Source organism: Salvelinus fontinalis, chromosome 2 (assembly GCF_029448725.1).
Source record: "Salvelinus fontinalis isolate EN_2023a chromosome 2, ASM2944872v1, whole genome shotgun sequence".
NCBI classification, from domain to species: Eukaryota; Metazoa; Chordata; class Actinopteri; order Salmoniformes; family Salmonidae; genus Salvelinus; species Salvelinus fontinalis.
This window is the reverse complement of record NC_074666.1, coordinates 100,412,318-100,428,996: the sequence shown is the minus strand read 5'-3', so window position 1 is coordinate 100,428,996 and position 16,679 is coordinate 100,412,318. Positions and strand designations below refer to the sequence as shown.

The 16,679-nt window shown below is 43.1% G+C and overlaps 1 protein-coding gene across 1 annotated transcript in view; it reads right to left on the bottom strand.

The window, feature by feature from the left end:
- Positions 1-606: 606 nt before the first annotated feature.
- The window catches only part of clcn7 (chloride channel 7), a 108,821-nt gene continuing 92,748 nt past the window's right edge, over positions 607-16,679 (bottom strand). Inside the window, exons 18-25 of the mRNA XM_055897631.1 lie at positions 10,967-11,018; positions 8,825-8,952; positions 6,988-7,073; positions 6,660-6,792; positions 6,446-6,505; positions 5,959-6,135; positions 5,372-5,452; positions 607-3,054 (exon numbers count right to left, since the gene is read on the bottom strand). Of these exons, the coding sequence (XP_055753606.1) occupies positions 2,968-3,054; positions 5,372-5,452; positions 5,959-6,135; positions 6,446-6,505; positions 6,660-6,792; positions 6,988-7,073; positions 8,825-8,952; positions 10,967-11,018 (804 nt within the window). The 3' untranslated portion in view covers positions 607-2,967. The remainder of the gene's footprint in view (positions 3,055-5,371; positions 5,453-5,958; positions 6,136-6,445; positions 6,506-6,659; positions 6,793-6,987; positions 7,074-8,824; positions 8,953-10,966; positions 11,019-16,679) is intronic.

The window sequence follows — 16,679 nt, the reverse complement described above, 5'->3', positions numbered from 1 at the left end:
CCGAGTAGATTTAGAATGTAAACTAACGCGTAGACAAGACATTGTTACGGGTCTATAGTCAGCAGTGTTTCCGCTGTCACTTCATGACCTGGGACATTGGTTCTTATACTTTAAAATGTCTGGTGAGGTTAACGGCCTTAAAATGTAGATTTGTTTTTAAATGTTTGAGATGTATTGAGATGTGTGGGTGTTTTACATCTCCTGCGGTCTATTAAATATGAACTACTTCCTTATTGACTTCAGCTCTGTGCTGCTGAACGGTTTCTGTCCTTCTTGTCCTTCTGTCAGTCTCTTGATTTATAGTACAGTATAAAATGCTTTTGTCATCTGTTTTGCCCTTGGTGTCTTAACCACATGGAGTAATGGCATGTGTAACAAAGAGAACACCGTGGAGGGAGAGAAAACGAGAGTCAGAGATTCAATAACATGACGGTGCAGTAAATCACCTGCTGGGTCCAACACGTAGAATTGTCAAGAAAATTTATACAAAATGGGGGCCAACATTCGGTGGTCAGAGGCGATTGGACGGACACCCGCTGCTAATCACAGTTTGTCTGCGACTCACAGCGGTCCGTTTTCTCTTTAAGAGACAACATGAGTCAGATATTAATACATCACTTTATTAGTTCACAAAACGGGGTTTTCAAATAGTTACAAAAACAGGAAAATCTTTACTGAACATCTAGAACTGTACAAAAACAAACAAAAAGCAAGAGACAGTAAACTAACGTCCCAAATGGCACCCTATTCCCTACATAGTGCACTACTTCAGACCAGAGCCCTACATAGGGAATAGGGTGCCATTTCAGATGCAGACTAAATCATCCAGTGACCTGAGGCAAAGTGTCAAAACAGATTTGAAATCATGTCAGAAATATCTAGAAAAACTAGTTGATTTGCTCCACATGATCATACAAAACAAAGTCATCAGCGATTGGATCATCTCTAACCAATCAGAGTATCAAAACAAAGCTATAGCCACATGTGTTCTGGCTCTGGTCCCAGAAACCGACGGGTTGGACCAATCAGACGGTCTAGTATGGATTTCCATTCTAGAAATCGTTGGGGAGTTTGGGTAGCCAGGCAATACAGCAGACCTTTTGTAGAGACGATTAGTCATCCCTGTTTAAAAGGATCCAGCCGGGTTGCCAGGCCCGTCTCTGCACTAGCCAGCTTCTGCACAGACAGTCACAACAAACATATCTGGCATCCTGGCCAGCAATGACTGACACACCAACTGAAATTCAAACAGACCATCTGTATCCCAAATGGCACCCTATTCCCAATACAATGCACTACTTCTGACCAGAGCCCACCCAGTCTGCATGTTGTCATTCAGATGGACATATGTTTTCACATCAGGGAAACACAGCGTTGATTTTTACATTGACAATGTAAATGTATATGTTTCTATAGTAGGAGGTCAGAGTGCAAAACATCTAGAGAAAAAATAAAGAGACTGTGTCCCAAATGGCACCCTACGAGAGAGACAGAGAGAGAGAGAGAGACAGGGACAGATAGAGAGACAGACAGAGAGACAGACAGAGAGAGAGACAGACACAGAGAGCGAAAGACACAGAGAGAGAGACAGACAGAGACAGAGAGATATATAGTGAACTATATAGAGTTCCATCTAGAACACAAGCAGAGTTCTGGGTAGGTACCATAACATCACTATACAGGCAGTAGTATATAATGAGGGTCCAGAGTAGGCTTGGCCGATATACCGTATACCGGGGTATTTCAAAATACCCACGGTATGATTTTCCATACTGTAAAATGTTTAAAATAATAATAATAGTTTGAAATAGAGTCCCTTGTGTGGACTTCTGGTAGTACCGTACGCCCCAGTATGGTACAGAAACAGCATGGAAGTGTGGATACCGCCCAACCCGAGCCCAGAGGTTTCCCTGGTTATGTCAGGAGAAACCCCTGGCCATGTACATGTTGTATAGACTGTCATAAATAAACTTCATTTCAATCCCCACAACCACTGTGGTCCTGCTACGAAAGCTACAGACCTCAACAGCCCCACCTAGTGGACACACACGATCACTGCAGTCCAACTGTTACCAGGAGTGATCAATGAATAACAATTCATTCATTTCAATACATTCATTCTAATTCCACGTTGTGAAACCTCCGCAAAATACAAAACCTGCAATTCTGACCTACTGAATGAAGTCTACAACAGAACACATGAATAAAGGTTCGTAGTCTGTAGCTCAGCAGCTTCTCCCAGTGGTCTACAGACTACTTTAAAACAGGTCTAGAATAAATAAAAACTTCCTTCTTCTCCTTCTTTCACACAGTGCAAAACAGATTTATCAACAGGCTCAACGTGTTGAGTCAGGGAGAGACTTCATTAAAGGGCCAGAAGGTGAGCGCCAACAGGTATAACACATTATAGTGCATCTATAGGAGCCCTTATGATGCATCGTAAACTCGTGACGTCATAATGGCTTTCGATAAGGCCACTTATCGACGGAGTCAAAACGGCTGTCAGCAACAAGTCAGGAGCATTATAAAAACCACAGAAAGACATTAGGTCATCTTACAAGTCTTATGAAGCATTATGACTGTGATATGATGCATTATAGCCTTGTTGAGCAGAGAGAGAGAGAGAGAGAGAGAGAGAGAGAGAGCGAGAGACTGTAGTTGTTATGCTGTTATGGTGAAAGTCAGACAGACTGCTTCGGCATCGGTGATTGACAAGGACCTCTGACCTCTAACCCCCGGAGTATCAGAATGCATAGATGGGGGGTCTCACAGGTAACTAGGCAACAGGTGGCCAGTGTAGTCTCTCAGGTCGTGTGTGTGTGTGTGTGTGTGTGTGTGTGTGTGTGTGTGTGTGTGTGTGTGTGTGTGTGTGTGTGTGTGTGTGTGTGTGTGTGTGTGTGTGTGTGTGTATGCGTTTAATAGTGTCTGTGTGTGTGTGTAGTAGTACTAATAATAGTAGTATGTGTATCATGTCTGAGCCAGTTGCATCTCCTCCAGTCCGTGCTTCCCCATGTGGTAGCGAGCCAAGTCCTTCCTAGTCACCAGACCCACAACCTATAGAGAGAAGAGACAGGTTATACCAGACCTACAACCTATAGAGAGAAGAGACAGGTTATACCAGACCTACAACCTATAGAGACAGGTTATACCAGACCTACAACCTATAGAGAGAAGAGACAGGTTATACCAGACCTACAACCTATAGAGAGAAGAGACAGGTTATACCAGACCTACAACCTATAGAGACAGGTTATACCAGACCTACAACCTATAGAGAGAAGAGACAGGTTATACCAGACCTACAACCTATAGAGACCGGTTATACCAGACCTACAATCTATAGAGACAGGTTATACCAGACCTACAACCTATAGAGAGAAGAGACAGGTTATACCAGACCTACAACCTATAGAGAGAAGAGACAGGTTATACCAGACCTACAACCTATAGAGACCGGTTATACCAGACCTACAATCTATAGAGAGAAGAGACAGGTTATACCAGACCTACAACCTATAGAGAGAAGAGACAGGTTATACCAGACCTACAACCTATAGAGAGAAGAGACAGGTTATACCAGACCTACAACCTATAGAGACAGGTTATACCAGACCCACAACCTATAGAGACAGGTTATACCAGACCTACAACCTATAGAGAGAAGAGACAGGTTATACCAGACCTACAACCTATAGAGACAGGTTATACCAGACCTACAACCTATAGAGACAGGTTATACCAGACCTACAACCTATAGAGAGAAGAGACAGGTTATACCAGACCTACAACCTATAGGTAAGTCCATGTGCTCTGCTTTAGACTCAGAGAACAGGCTACTGATGACGTCGTGTCCATATGCTCTGCTTTAGACTCAGAGAACAGGCTTCTGATGACGTCGTGTCCATATGCTCTGCTTTAGACTCAGAGAACAGGCTTCTGATGACGTGTCCATATGCTCTGCTTTAGACTCAGAGAACAGGCTTCTGATGACGTGTCCATATGCTCTGCTTTAGACTCAGAGAACAGGCTTCTGATGACATCGTGTCCATATGCTCTGCTTTAGACTCAGAGAACAGGCTACACAGCAGAATGGTGCTGTTTAATAACGTTAGATAAAGCTGAATCAATGTCTGCAAAGATCACATCAGGATCACAGTATTCTACATAACAGTATAGCAGTATGTTACTGTAAGACTGAAAGCCCACCACTGATCACACTAAAACAGTTCCATCTGCAGTCACAGACTCAGTTAATACATTATTGTCATCATTACAGAACAGGGACTGGTCCCAGATGGTTTAAGGACACTATATAGGGAATAATACATTAGAGAACAGGGACTGGTCCCAGATGGTTTAAGGACACTATATAGGGAATAATACATTATTATCATCATTAGAGAACAGGGACTGGTCCCAGATGGTTTAAGGACACTATATAGGGAATAATACATTATTATCATCATTAGAGAACAGGGACTGGTCCCCGATGGTTTAAGGACACTATATAGGGAATAATACATTATTATCATCATTAGAGAACAGGGACTGGTCCCAGATGGTTTAAGGACACTATATAGGGAATAATACATTATTATCATCATTAGAGAACAGGGACTGGTCCCCGATGGTTTAAGGACACTATATAGGGAATAATACATCATTATCATCATTGGAGAACAGGGACTGGTCCCAGATGGTTTAAGGACACTATATAGGGAATAATACATCATTATCATCATTAGAGAACAGGGACTGGTCCCAGATGGTTTAAGGACACTATATAGGGAATAATACATCATTATCATCATTAGAGAACAGGGACTGGTCCCCGATGGTTTAAGGACACTATATAGGGGAATAATACATTATTATCATCATTAGAGAACAGGGACTGGTCCCCGATGGTTTAAAGACACTATATAGGGGAATAATACATTATTATCATCATTAGAGAACAGGGACTGGTCCCAGATGGTTTAAGGACACTATATAGGGAATAATACATCATTATCATCATTAGAGAACAGGGACTGGTCCCAGATGGTTTAAGGACACTATATAGGGAATAATACATTATTAGAGAACAGGGACTGGTCCCAGATTGTTTAAGGACACTATATAGGGAATAGGACACCATTTGTAGAAAAATTAATTCTGAACAAAATATTGAATATATGCTATTAACACATAGAACATCTATATAGTTGAACCTATACACACCAGCTTATATATACATATATTATCACATTATCACACAGTACCGTAGGTGTACACACACACACACACACACACACGCAGTACCGTAGGTGTACACACACACACACACACACACAGTACCGTAGGTGTACACACACACACAGTAACTCACCCTGTTCTCACTGTCCACTACCACCAGGTGTCTGAGACCCAGAGCTCTGAACAACTTAAACACACGAGGAAGAGACGTCTCCTGTTGTGGGGGAGAGAGGGAGGGGTGATCAAAAGTGTGTACTCTGTGTGTGTGGTCCCTGTAAGGTCCCTCAGTTGAGGAGTGAATTACAAACACAGATTCAAAGGGCTCCTATTGGTCGACAGGGTTGGTAGGTTACTTTCTAAATGTAATCTGTTACTCCCCAACCCCTAGATGGGTAAAAATTTAAAAAAGCAGACATTGAATATCCCTTTGAACATGGTGAAGTTATTAATCACACTTTGGATGGTGTATCAATACACCCAGACACTACAAAGATACAGACGTCCTTCCTAACTCAGTTGACGGAAAGGAAGGAAACCACTCAGGTATTTCACCATGAGGCCAATGGTGACTTTAAAACAGTTAGATTTTAATGGCTGTGATAGGAGAAAACATTGTAGTTTTCACTTTGTCATTATGGGGTATTGTGTGTAAATGGGTGTAACAACAAAATGTGGAATTCATCAAGGGGTATGAGTCCTTTCTGAAGGCTCTGTATATACCTGTGGTACGGTGTAGGGTGTAGGGTTCATGAACTCTGTAAGGTCCATCATGCACTCCCTCTCATCCTGTGATACGTGGATACTCTGGATGGGGGGGAAGCGAGGGTAGGCATCCCTAAAGTCCTTCAGCTGTAGCTTCCTCTGGGTCAACCTGGACCGAGCCAGCTCTACAAACACCTGGACAGAGACAGAGAGACCGAGAGAGACCGAGAGAGAGAGAGAGGAGAGAGAGGAGAGAGAGGAGAGAGAGGAGAGAGAGGAGACAGGGAAACCGAGAGAGAAAGAGAAACAGGGAGGGAGAGAAGGTGAGAGAAAGATTAATACAGAGACAGACGGGACGGGACGGGACGGGACCAGACAGACAGACAGACAGACAGACAGACAGACAGAGACAGACAGAGACAGACAGAGACAGACAGAGACAGACAGAGACAGACAGAGACAGAGACAGACAGAGACAGAGACAGACACCTAGAGCTTCTCTCACCTTGTGTTTGAGCAGAACAATGAGCTGAGAACGAAGGATGAGTCCACAGATCTTCCCCATCTGAGGATGAAGGGATGAGTGAAAGAGAAGACAGAAAGCAGGGATGAATGAAAGAAGGAGAGTCATAGACTGTTCAGAGAGAATCTCTCTCAGCCAATTAGAAGTCAAGCACAACTATAAGACATTAATGGCCTTCGGGCGGAGCTTTCCATACATCATCGCTAGCGGCGACCGGCACGACGACAGGGAAGCCGTTGTGATTGGTGGAGGTGTTGCTAAGGACGTCCACGATGGTGCCAACCTTTTCTATACGGTTAAAACAGGTGACTGGGGCACCCATCACCTCCCTGAGAGAGAGGAAGGATGGAGGGAGGGCCAGATGGAGAGAGAGATGGAGGGCCAGATGGAGAGAGAGATGGAGGGAGGGTGATATCGATAGAGAGAGAGGGTGAGATTTAGAGAGAGAGAAAAAGGAGAGTAGTGAGGTCAGAGGGTCAACTGGTAGTTAAGCCAATGGGAAACGAGATGAGAGAGTGACTTACCTGGCTGTTAGCCAGTGGGAGGTGGCAGGGGCCTCTAAGTGCAGGAAGGGAACACTCTGCAGCTTGATGTGGATGTCATACAGACCCTAAAAAACAACCAGATGGATTACTACACAGACTGAACCTCAGAACGACCCTAAGAAACAACCAGATGGATTACTACACAGACTGAACCTCATACAGACCCTAAGAAACAACCAGATGGATTCCTACACAGACTGAACCTCATACAGACCCTAACAAACAACCAGATGGATTACTACACAGACTGAACCTCATACAGACCCTAACAAACAACCAGATGGATTACTACACAGACTGAACCTCAGGACGTCAAATAGTCAACTGAGACTTCCGTTGCCACGAGCAACACCACAGATACTAAGAAGCAACACTTCAGTCTCCCACAGTCTCAGTGGGCAGGGCACTCTCCCACAGTCTCCCACAGTATCAGTGGACAGGGCACTCTCCCACAGTCTCCCACAGTATCAGTGGACAGGGCACTCTCCCACAGTCTCCCACAGTATCAGTGGACAGGGCAGTCTCCCACAGTCTCCCACAGTCTCAGTGGACAGGGCACTCTCCCACAGTCTCCCACAGTATCAGTGGACAGGGCACTCTCCCACAGTCTCCCACAGTCTCAGTGGGCAGGGCACTCTCCCACAGTCTCAGTGGGCAGGGCAGTCTCCCACAGTCTCCCACACTCTCCCACAGTCTCAGTGGGCAGGGCACTCTCCCACAGTATCAGTGGACAGGGCACTCTCCCACAGTATCAGTGGACAGGGCACTCTCCCACAGTCTCCCACAGTCTCAGTGGACAGGGCACTCTCCCACAGTCTCCCACAGTCTCAGTGGGCAGGGCAGTCTCCCACAGTCTCCCACACTCTCCCACAGTCTCAGTGGGCAGGGCACTCTCCCACAGTATCAGTGGACAGGGCACTCTCCCACAGTCTCCCACAGTCTCAGTGGGTAGGGCACTCTCCCACAGTCTCCCACAGTATCAGTGGACAGGGCACTCTCCCACAGTCTCCCACAGTATCAGTGGACAGGGCAGTCTCCCACAGTCTCCCACAGTATCAGTGGAGAGGGCACTCTCCGACAGTCTCCCACAGTCTCAGTGGGCAGGGCAGTCTCCCACAGTCTCCCACAGTCTCAGTGGACAGGGCACTCTCCCACAGTCTCAGTGGGCAGGGCACTCTCCCACAGTCTCCCACAGTCTCAGTGGGCAGGGCAGTCTCCCACAGTCTCCCACAGTCTTACACAGTCTTACACAGTGTCAGTGGACAGGGCACTCTCACACACAGTCTCCCACAGTCTCAGTGGGCAGGGCACTCTCCCACAGTCTCCCACAGTCTCAGTGCGTGTGCAGGGGAGAGCTTCAGGCTGCTACTACGTGGTAGCTACGTCACCAAGACAACGGCGGAGTTTAGCCCCACCGCCTCAACGCACTTCATTGACAGGATATTGCTGTTGACGCTATCCGCAGTCACTACATCCATTATGGGATTTCTAGATGAATAATAAATACTAATTGATTGTTCTAGAACATAACTTGCATCATGAGCTGATATTAATTGAACTGTTGTAACCCCATCAGAACCAAATGATAAGCTACAGTAGTCTATTATCTGTAAACATAAACACTGTAGAGCCTCGACGTATGGTTCAAACTATCATGTTGATATCTTGGATGGTCGCTCCTTGCATCAATAGTTGTGTCTATGAATGTAAGAGTGGTAACATGTCTTCAGGCCAAGACAGTGGCGGGGAGCCGTGTTGTTGTCCACTACGGATTGCCTCATTAAGTCTGTATAGTATACATGTGCCTCAGACTCACCTCCACAAAGTAGTCCCCTACTACCTTGGCCGTCAACAGCACCAACATGATGGGGAGACCGTAGGTCACATTTCCTGTTGCTTCCACCATGATGACTGTTAAACTGAGAGTCATCCTCACTATGCCCCCTAGAGGAGAGGACGAGACATCACATTAGTTATTATTAATACAGTATATAGTCGTGGCCAAAAGTTGAGAATGACACAAATATTCATTTTCACAAAGTCTGCTGCCTCAGTTTGTATGATGCCAATTTGTATATACTCCAGAATGCGATGAAGAGTGATCAGATTAATTGCAAAGTCCCTCTTTGCCATGCAGATGAACTGAATCCCCAAAAAAACATTTCCACTGCATTTCAGCCCTGCCACAAAAGGACCAGCTGACATCATGTCAGGGATCCTCTTATAAACACAGGTGTGAGTGTTGACGAGGACAAGGCTGGAGATCACTCTGTAATGCTGATTGAGTTCAAATAATAGACTGGAAGCTTCAAAAGGAGGGTGGTGCTTGGAATCATTGTTCTTCCTCTGTCAACCATGGTTACCTGCAAGGAAACACGTGCCGTCATCATTGCTTTGCACAAAAAGGGCTTCACAAGCAAGGATATTGCTGCCAGTAAGATTGAACCTAAATCAACCATTTATCGGATCAAGAACTTCAAGGAGAGCGGTTCAATTGTTGTGAAGAAGGCTTCAGGGCGCCCAAGAAAGTCCAGCAAGCGCCAGGACCGTCTCCTAAAGTTGATTCAGTTGCGGGATCGGGGCACCACCAGTACAGAGCTTGCTCGGGAATGGCAGCAGGCAGGTGTGAGTGCATCTGCACGCACAGTGAGGCAAAGACTTTTGGAGGATGGCCTGGTGTCAAGAAGGGCAGCAAAGAAGCCACTTCTCTCCAGGAAAAACATCAGGGACAGACTGATATTCTGCAAAAGGTACAGGGATTGGATTACTGAGGGCTGGGGTAAAGTCATTTTCTCTGATGAACCCCCTTTCCCATTGTTTGGGGCATCCGGAAAAAAGCTTGTCCGGAGAAGACAAGGTGAGCGCTACCATCAGTCCTGTGTCATGCCAACAGTAAAGCATCCTGAGACCATTCATGTGTGGGGTTGCTTCTCAGCCAAGGGAGTGGGCTCACTCACAATTCTGCCTAAGAACACAGCCATGAATAAAGAATGGTACCAACACATCCTCCGATAGCAACTTCTCCCAACCATCCAGGAACAGTTTGGTGAAGAACAATGCCTTTTCCAGCATGATGGAGCACCTTGCCATAAGGAAAAAGTGATAACTAAGTGGCTCGGGGAACAAAACATCGATATTTTGGGTCCATGGCCAGGAAACTCCCCAGACCTTAATCCCATTGGGAACTTGTGGTCAATCCTCAAGAGGCGGGTGGACAAACAAAAACCCACAAATTATGACATACTCCAAGCATTTTAATAATCAAGAACGGGCTGCCGTCAGTCAGGATGTGGCCCAGAAGTTAATTGACAGCATGCCAGGGCGGATTGCAGAGGTCACTATGCCCCCTTCTGGACAGGAGGAGGTATTGCACTATTACATTAAAATGCATGAAGACAAATCAGGTAAACAGTCAATGTAACATCTCTAAACCAGAGGTAGGACTCCAGACTGATATGAATGTAACTACCAGGTAAACAGTCAGTGTGACATCTCTAAACCAGACTGATAGGAATGTAACATCTCTAAACCAGACTGATAGGAATGTAACTACCAGGTAAACAGTCAATGTAAGATCTCTAAACCAGAGGTAGGACTCCAGACTGATAGGAACGTAACATCTCTAAACCAGACTGATAGGAATGTAACATCTCTAAACCAGACTGATAGGAATGTAACATCTCTAAACCAGACTGATAGGAACGTAACATCTCTAAACCAGACTGATAGGAATGTAACATCTCTAAACCAGACTGATAGGAATGTAACATCTCTAAACCAGACTGATAGGAATGTAACATCTCTAAACCAGACTGATAGGAATGTAACATCTCTAAACCAGACTGATAGGAATGTAACATCTCTAAACCAGACTGATAGGAATGTAACATCTCTAAACCAGACTGATAGGAATGTAACATCTCTAAACCAGAGGTAGGACTCCAGGAATGACTCTCACCCAGTTGTGCTGCAGCTCCTATTAAAGCATACTTCCCTGGATCGGCCCAAATCTGAGAAAGAGAGACACACACAGACACATACATTATTGACAACAGTCTGGCCAGTGTACTATGCTGTGTTTGTCAAAGCAGCTGTTGAAGAGCCAATGGGTAAAGCATAGAGGGGGGGGGGGGGGGGGGGGGCAAACGTTAACACCCGAGTGGCATTGGGGGGGGGGGGGGGGGGGGGGGGGCTACGGGGTTCAAACCAGAGTGATGGGGTTTAAACCAGAGTGTACTACGGGGTTTAAACCAGAGTGTACTACGGGGTTTAAACCAGAGTGCACTACGGGGTTTAAACCAGAGTGCACTACGGGGTTTAAACCAGAGTGCACTACGGGGTTTAAACCAGAGTGTACTACGGGGTTTAAACCAGAGTGTACTACGGGGTTCAAACCAGAGTGTACTACGGGGTTTAAACCAGAGTGTACTACGGGGTTTAAACCAGAGTGTAACCCCATAATGATGTCCATATAACCCCCATAATGATGTCCATATAACCCCATAATGATGTCCATATAACCCCCATAATGATGTCCATATAACCCCCATAATGATGTCCATATAACCCCCATAATGATGTCCATATAACCCCCATAATGATGTCAATATAACCCCATAATGATGTCCATATAACCCCCATAATGATGTCCATATAACCCCCATAATGATGTCCATATAACCCCCATAATGATGTCATATAACCCCCATAATGATGTCCATATAACCCCCATAATGATGTCATATAACCCCCATAATGATGTCCATATAAACCCCATAATGATGTCCATATAACCCCCATAATGATGTCCATATAACCCCCATAATGATGTCCATATAACCCCCATAATGATGTCCATATAACCCCCATAATGATGTCATATAACCCCCATAATGATGTCATATAACCCCCATAATGATGTCCATATAACCCCCATAATGATGTCATATAACCCCCATAATGATGTCCATATAAACCCCATAATGATGTCCATATAACCCCCATAATGATGTCCATATAACCCCCATAATGATGTCCATATAACCCCATAATGATGTCCATATAACCCCCATAATGATGTCCATATAACCCCATAATGATGTCCATATAACCCCATAATGATGTCCATATAACCCCATAATGATGTCCATATAACCCCATAATGATGTCCATATAACCCCCATAATGATGTCCATATAACCCCATAATGATGTCCATATAACCCCCATAATGATGTCCATATAACCCCATAATGATGTCCATATAACCCCCATAATGATGTCCATATAACCCCATAATGATGTCCATATAACCCCATAATGATGTCCATATAACCCCCATAATGATGTCTATATAACCCCATAATGATGTCCATATAACCCCCATAATGATGTCCATATAACCCCCATAATGATGTCCATATAACCCCATAATGATGTCCATATAACCCCCATAATGATGTCCATATAACCCCCATAATGATGTCCATATAACCCCATAATGATGTCCATATAACCCCCATAATGATGTCCATATAACCCCCATAATGATGTCCATATAACCCCATAATGATGTCCATATAACCCCATAATGATGTCCATATAACCCCCATAATGATGTCCATATAACCCCATGATGTCCATATAACCCCCATAATGATGTCCATATAACCCCATAATGATGTCCATATAACCCCCATAATGATGTCCATATAACCCCATAATGATGTCCATATAACCCCATAATGATGTCATATAACCCCCATAATGATGTCAATATAACCCCATAATGATGTCCATATAACCCCCATAATGATGTCATATAACCCCCATAATGATGTCCATATAACCCCCATAATGATGTCCATATAACCCCATAATGATGTCCATATAACCCCCATAATGATGTCCATATAACCCCCATAATGATGTCCATATAACCCCCATAATGATGTCCATATAACCCCATAATGATGTCCATATAACCCCCATAATGATGTCCATATAACCCCATAATGATGTCCATAACCCCATAATGATGTCCATATAACCCCATAATGATGTCCATATAACCCCATAATGATGTCCATATCACCCCATAATGATGTCCATATAACCCCCATAATGATGTCCATATAACCCCATAATGATGTCCATATAACCCCATAATGATGTCATATAACCCCCATAATGATGTCATATAACCCCATAATGATGTCCATATAACTCCATAATGATGTCATATAACCCCATAATGATGTCCATATAACCCCCATAATGATGTCCATATAACCCCATAATGATGTCCATATAACCCCCATAATGATGTCCATATAACCCCATAATGATGTCCATATAACCCCATAATGATGTCCATATAACCCCCATAATGATGTCCATATAACCCCATAATGATGTCCATATAACCCCATAATGATGTCCATATAACCCCATAATGATGTCCATATAACCCCATAATGATGTCCATATAACCCCCATAATGATGTCCATATAACCCCCATAATGATGTCATATAACCCCCATAATGATGTCATATAACCCCCATAATGACGTCCATATAACCCCCATAATGATGTCCATATAACCCCATAATGATGTCCATATAACCCCCATAATGATGTCCATATAACCCCCATAATGATGTCCATATAACCCCATAATGATGTCCATATAACCCCCATAATGATGTCCATATAACCCCCATAATGATGTCATATAACCCCCCATAATGATGTCATATAACCCCCATAATGATGTCCATATAACCCCCATAATGATGTCCATATAACCCCCATAATAATGTCCATATAACCCCCATAATGATGTCCATATAACCCCCATAATGATGTCATATAACCCCCCATAATGATGTCCATATAACCCCCATAATGATGTCATATAACCCCATAATGATGTCCATATAACCCCCATAATGATGTCCATATAACCCCCATAATGATGTCCATATAACCCCCATAATGATGTCATATAACCCCCATAATGATGTCATATAACCCCCATAATGATGTCATATAACCCCCATAATGATGTCCATATAACCCCATAATGATGTCATATAACCCCCATAATGATGTCATATAACCCCCATAATGATGTCATATAACCCCCATAATGATGTCCATATAACCCCATAATGATGTCATATAACCCCCATAATGATGTCATATAACCCCCATAATGATGTCATAACCCCATAATGATGTCCATATAACCCCCATAATGATGTCCATATAACCCCCATAATGATGTCCATATAACCCCCATAATGATGTCATATAACCCCCATAATGATGTCATATAACCCCCATAATGATGTCATATAACCCCCATAATGATGTCCATATAACCCCATAATGATGTCCATATAACCCCATAATGATGTCATATAACCCCCATAATGATGTCATATAACCCCCATAATGATGTCATATAACCCCCATAATGATGTCATATAACCCCCATAATGATGTCCATATAACCCCATAATGATGTCATATAACCCCCATAATGATGTCATATAACCCCCATAATGATGTCATATAACCCCCATAATGATGTCCATATAACCCCATAATGATGTCATATAACCCCCATAATGATGTCCATATAACCCCCATAATGATGTCATATAACCCCCATAATGATGTCACATAACCCCCATAATGATGTCACATAACCCCCATAATGATGTCACATAACCCCCATAATGATGTCCATATAACCTCCATAATGATGTCCATATAACCCCCATAATGATGTCCATATAACCCCCATAATGACGTCCATATAACCCCATAATGATGTCCACATAACCCCCATAATGATGTCCACATAACCCCCATAATGATGTCCATATAACCCCCATAATGATGTCCATATAACCCCATAATGATGTCCACATAACCCCCATAATGATGTCATATAACCCCCATAATGATGTCCATATAACCCCCATAATGATGTCCATATAACCCCCATAATAATGTCCATATAACCCCATAATGATGTCCATATAACCCCCATAATGATGTCACATAACCCCCATAATGATGTCATATAACCCCCATAATGATGTCATATAACCCCCATAATGATGTCCATATAACCCCCATAATGATGTCATATAACCCCCATAATGATGTCATATAACCCCCCATAATGATGTCCATATAACCCCCATAATGATGCCATATAACCCCCCATAATGATGTCCATATAACCCCCATAATGATGTCATATAACCCCCATAATGATGTCCATATAACCCCCATAATGATGTCATATAACCCCCCATAATGATGTCCATATAACCCCCATAATGATGTCATATAACCCCATAATGATGTCCATATAACCCCCATAATGATGTCCATATAACCCCCATAATGATGTCATATAACCCCCATAATGATGTCATATAACCCCCCATAATAATGTCATATAACCCCCCATAATGATGTCATATAACCCCCCATAATGATGTCATATAACCCCCCATAATGATGTCCACATAACCCCCATAATGATGTCCATATAACCCCCATAATGATGTCCATATAACCCCCATAATGATGTCATATAACCCCCATAACGATGTCATATAACCCCCATAATGATGTCACATAACCCCCATAATGATGTCATATAACCCCCATAATGATGTCATATAACCCCCATAATGATGTCATATAACCCCCATAATGATGTTCATATAACCCCCATAATGATGTCATATAACCCCCATAATGATGTCCATATAACCCCCATAATGATGTCCATATAACCCCCATAATGATGTCATATAACCCCCATAATGATGTCCATATAACCCCCATAATGATGTCCATATAACCCCCATAATGATGTCATATAACCCCATAATGATGTCCATATAACCCCCATAATGATGTCCATATAACCCCCATAATGATGTCCACATAACCCTCATTAGTACGTCCATATAACCCCCATAATGACGTCCATATAACCCCATAATGATGTCATATAACCCCCATAATGATGTCCATATAAACCCCATAATGATGTCCATATAACCCCCATAATGATGTCATATAACCCCCATAATGATGTCATATAACCCCCATAATGATGTCATATAACCCCCATAATGATGTCCATATAAACCCCATAATGATGTCCATATAACCCCCATAATGATGTCCATATAACCCCATAATGATGTCCACATAACCCCCATAATGATGTCCATATAACCCCCATAATGATGTCATAACCCCATAATGATGTCATATAACCCCCATAATGATGTCCATATAACCCCATAATGATGTCCATATAACCCCCATAATGATGTCCATATAACCCCCATAATGATGTCCATATAACTCTATAATGATGTACACATAACCCCCATAATGATGTCATATAACCCCCATAATGATGTCCATATAACCCCCATAATGATGTCCATATAACCCCCATAATGATGTCCATATAACCCCCATAATGATGTCATATAACCCCCATAATGATGTCATATAACCCCCATAATGATGTCCATATAACCCCCATAATGATGTCATATAACCCCCCATAATGATGTCATATAACCCCCCATAATGATGTCCATATAACCCCCATAATGATGTC